This window comes from Camellia sinensis, chromosome 8 (assembly GCF_055761805.1).
Source record: "Camellia sinensis isolate YWXY chromosome 8, ASM5576180v1, whole genome shotgun sequence".
Taxonomy (NCBI): Eukaryota; Viridiplantae; Streptophyta; class Magnoliopsida; order Ericales; family Theaceae; genus Camellia; species Camellia sinensis.
The window spans coordinates 151,883,793-151,886,113 of NC_138968.1; the positions used below are offsets into that span (position 1 = coordinate 151,883,793).

Here is a 2,321-nt window from a genome sequence, read left to right on the forward strand (position 1 = left end):
TAGTCCCCCAACTGATCAAATTTGTAAGATTATTCAATTTGTTTGGTTTGGATTTTCAGGATTTACTTTTCAAAAAATTAAATTTTTTATTTTTCACTTTTTTTTTGTTTTTACTGAATTTTTTTAATATTCTAAGCAATTTTTTAATTTTTAGATGCACTTAACATAAATATATTTAAAAAGTATAATATTTGAGAATTTTTTTATAGAAAATTCACTAAATACCAAAAATATAAAATAAAAATAAAATAAAAATACGAGACTTCTATACAGTTTTCGTATTCTTGTGTATTTATTGATTTTTTAAAATATTTTTTTACAAATATTTTGCTTTTTAGATACATCTAAGTAAGGTGCATTTAAAAAAGTAAAAAAATTGCTTAAAATTTCAAAAATATTCCCTAAAAATAAAATAAAATAATACAAAAAACAAAAAACTCAATTTCAAAAAATTAAATCTAAAAAATTAAAACCAAACACACTGATTGGTTTTCACTTTGTAGGTTCTTTAGGGTTTCTTTGGTTCTTTGTTTCTAAACCCCTAAGAAGATACGAAGATGAATAATATTGTTGCAAAATTAGGTAGTTGCAAGAGGCAATCGGTTGCCCCAAATGAACAAATTGATAGAATTAGTAGTTTACCAGACTTGATCCTCGTCCACATCCTCTCACTTTTGCCAATAGAAAATGCCATGAAGACGGTCCTTATTCGCAAATTTGGAAAGCTCTGGACTTCCATTTACAATCTTGATTTTAATGTGGGCTTGTACCACGACTATGATGATTTTGAGAATGTGGATTGGCTAATGTATGAAGAGAGATTGGTTAACTTTATTCGTCATATATTAATTCTTCATGAGTGCTCTGATATGCATAGATTTTGTCTAAAGTTTGAGTTCAGTTTATAGTTTTCCCTAGAGCGCAACTATCAAGATGATCCTAAAACGCTTAGCAAAAGAATTGAAGCTAGCTAATGAGATTGTTACATGGATTCGTTTTGCTCTCAGAAAGAAAGTTAGGGTTCTTGACCTAGATTTCGAGACATGTAATGGTTACTAAACAATACCGCAATTTTATGCTAAGTTACCTAATGTTGTGATCACTAGTGATTTTCTTATAGAGATGAACTTGTTGTCTTATTGTGTTGAAACACGATGGGGTCGCTAAAACTTTGAGTCTTAATTACATCTTGATAAGTGACAAGGCAATGATTGATCTACTATCAGGGTTGTTGAGTTTGACACATTTGTGGACCTAAAAATACAATTTTTATTAATAAAACTTAAGTACACAAAACACTTGTACACAATCACACACTAATGCACTTTACTTATTCGCTCACATAATACATTCAAGCCATCACACTTTGTGTCTACCATCTCACTAGATCACTTTTGTAGTGCTTGATCAAACACTTACTTAATTGCCTAGTACATGAACTAATCTCAATATTCATACTAGTGAAGAAGTTACTAGAAACAAACATCATCTACAAAATAAGTGGTGATAAATTTGCTTCTACAATATTCTAGGATATACTAATACTTCTACTATACTCTAGAATTATCTAAGCTACTCTAGTACATATTAGAGTTTTCTATACTTCTCGAAAATATTCTAAAACCTTCCGGAACCTTCAAAATTTATCTAGTTTCTCCAATCTTGTCCAATGTTCTGAATTCTTCTAAGATGTTCTACAATCTTCCAAATTTCTCTAGGTCTTTCCAAAGTCTTCTAAATCTTTTTGAAGTATTATAGATTCATGTGAAAACTTCTAGAGTATTCTAGAGAAAAGATTCTAGAGAGTGAGAGGAGTTGGTGATGACTCTTAACAAGGGTATATAGTTCTTGACATATTGTTCTTATACTACAATAAAAAGTGGGTTTAAAAGACGAAAGCATTTGCGATAGCACACTTACCGTCTCAAAAAGTGACTTTGTGAAGGCACAACTAGCTGTCGCGAAAAAGGAGAGTTTTTGCGACAGCACAATTTGCTGTCGTAGAAAAATAGAGTATTTGCGATGGCAGAAATCGCTGTCGCTAAAAAGAAGAGTATTTGCGACGGCAGAAATTGCGGTCGCAAAAAAAAAGAGAGTATTTATGATGGCAGAGATTGTTGTCGCAAAAAAATAGAGTTTTTGCGACAGCACCAGCTGCAGTAGCAAAAAAAAAAAAAAAAGTGAGTTTTTTGCGACTGTGATAAGTACCATTGCAAAAAAAAAAAAAAGTAAAAACAAAAATATTGTGGCTTTGAGACGGCTTCATATATATACAGTCACAAAATGGTTTGAATAAATGCAACGGTATTTTTCTATCGCAA

The 2,321-nt window shown here is 30.8% G+C and overlaps 1 protein-coding gene across 1 annotated transcript; it reads left to right on the forward strand.

The window, feature by feature from the left end:
* Positions 1–557: 557 nt before the first annotated feature.
* LOC114314233 (F-box/FBD/LRR-repeat protein At2g04230-like) lies at positions 558–1,059 on the forward strand. The gene is made up of 2 exons (XM_028260688.2): positions 558–824; positions 919–1,059. The coding sequence occupies exons 1-2, from the start codon at positions 558–560 to the stop codon at positions 1,057–1,059; spliced, it is 408 nt and encodes a 135-aa protein (XP_028116489.2).
* Positions 1,060–2,321: the final 1,262 nt, after the last annotated feature.

Coding starts and splice junctions, on each gene's coding strand:
- LOC114314233 (XM_028260688.2), top strand. CDS start 558: ATGAATAATATTGTTGCAAAATTAGGTAGTTGCAAGAGGCAATCGGTT. Junction 825..918: donor TAATGTATGAAGAGAGATTG/GTTAACTTTATT, acceptor AGTTTTCCCTAG/AGCGCAACTATCAAGATGAT.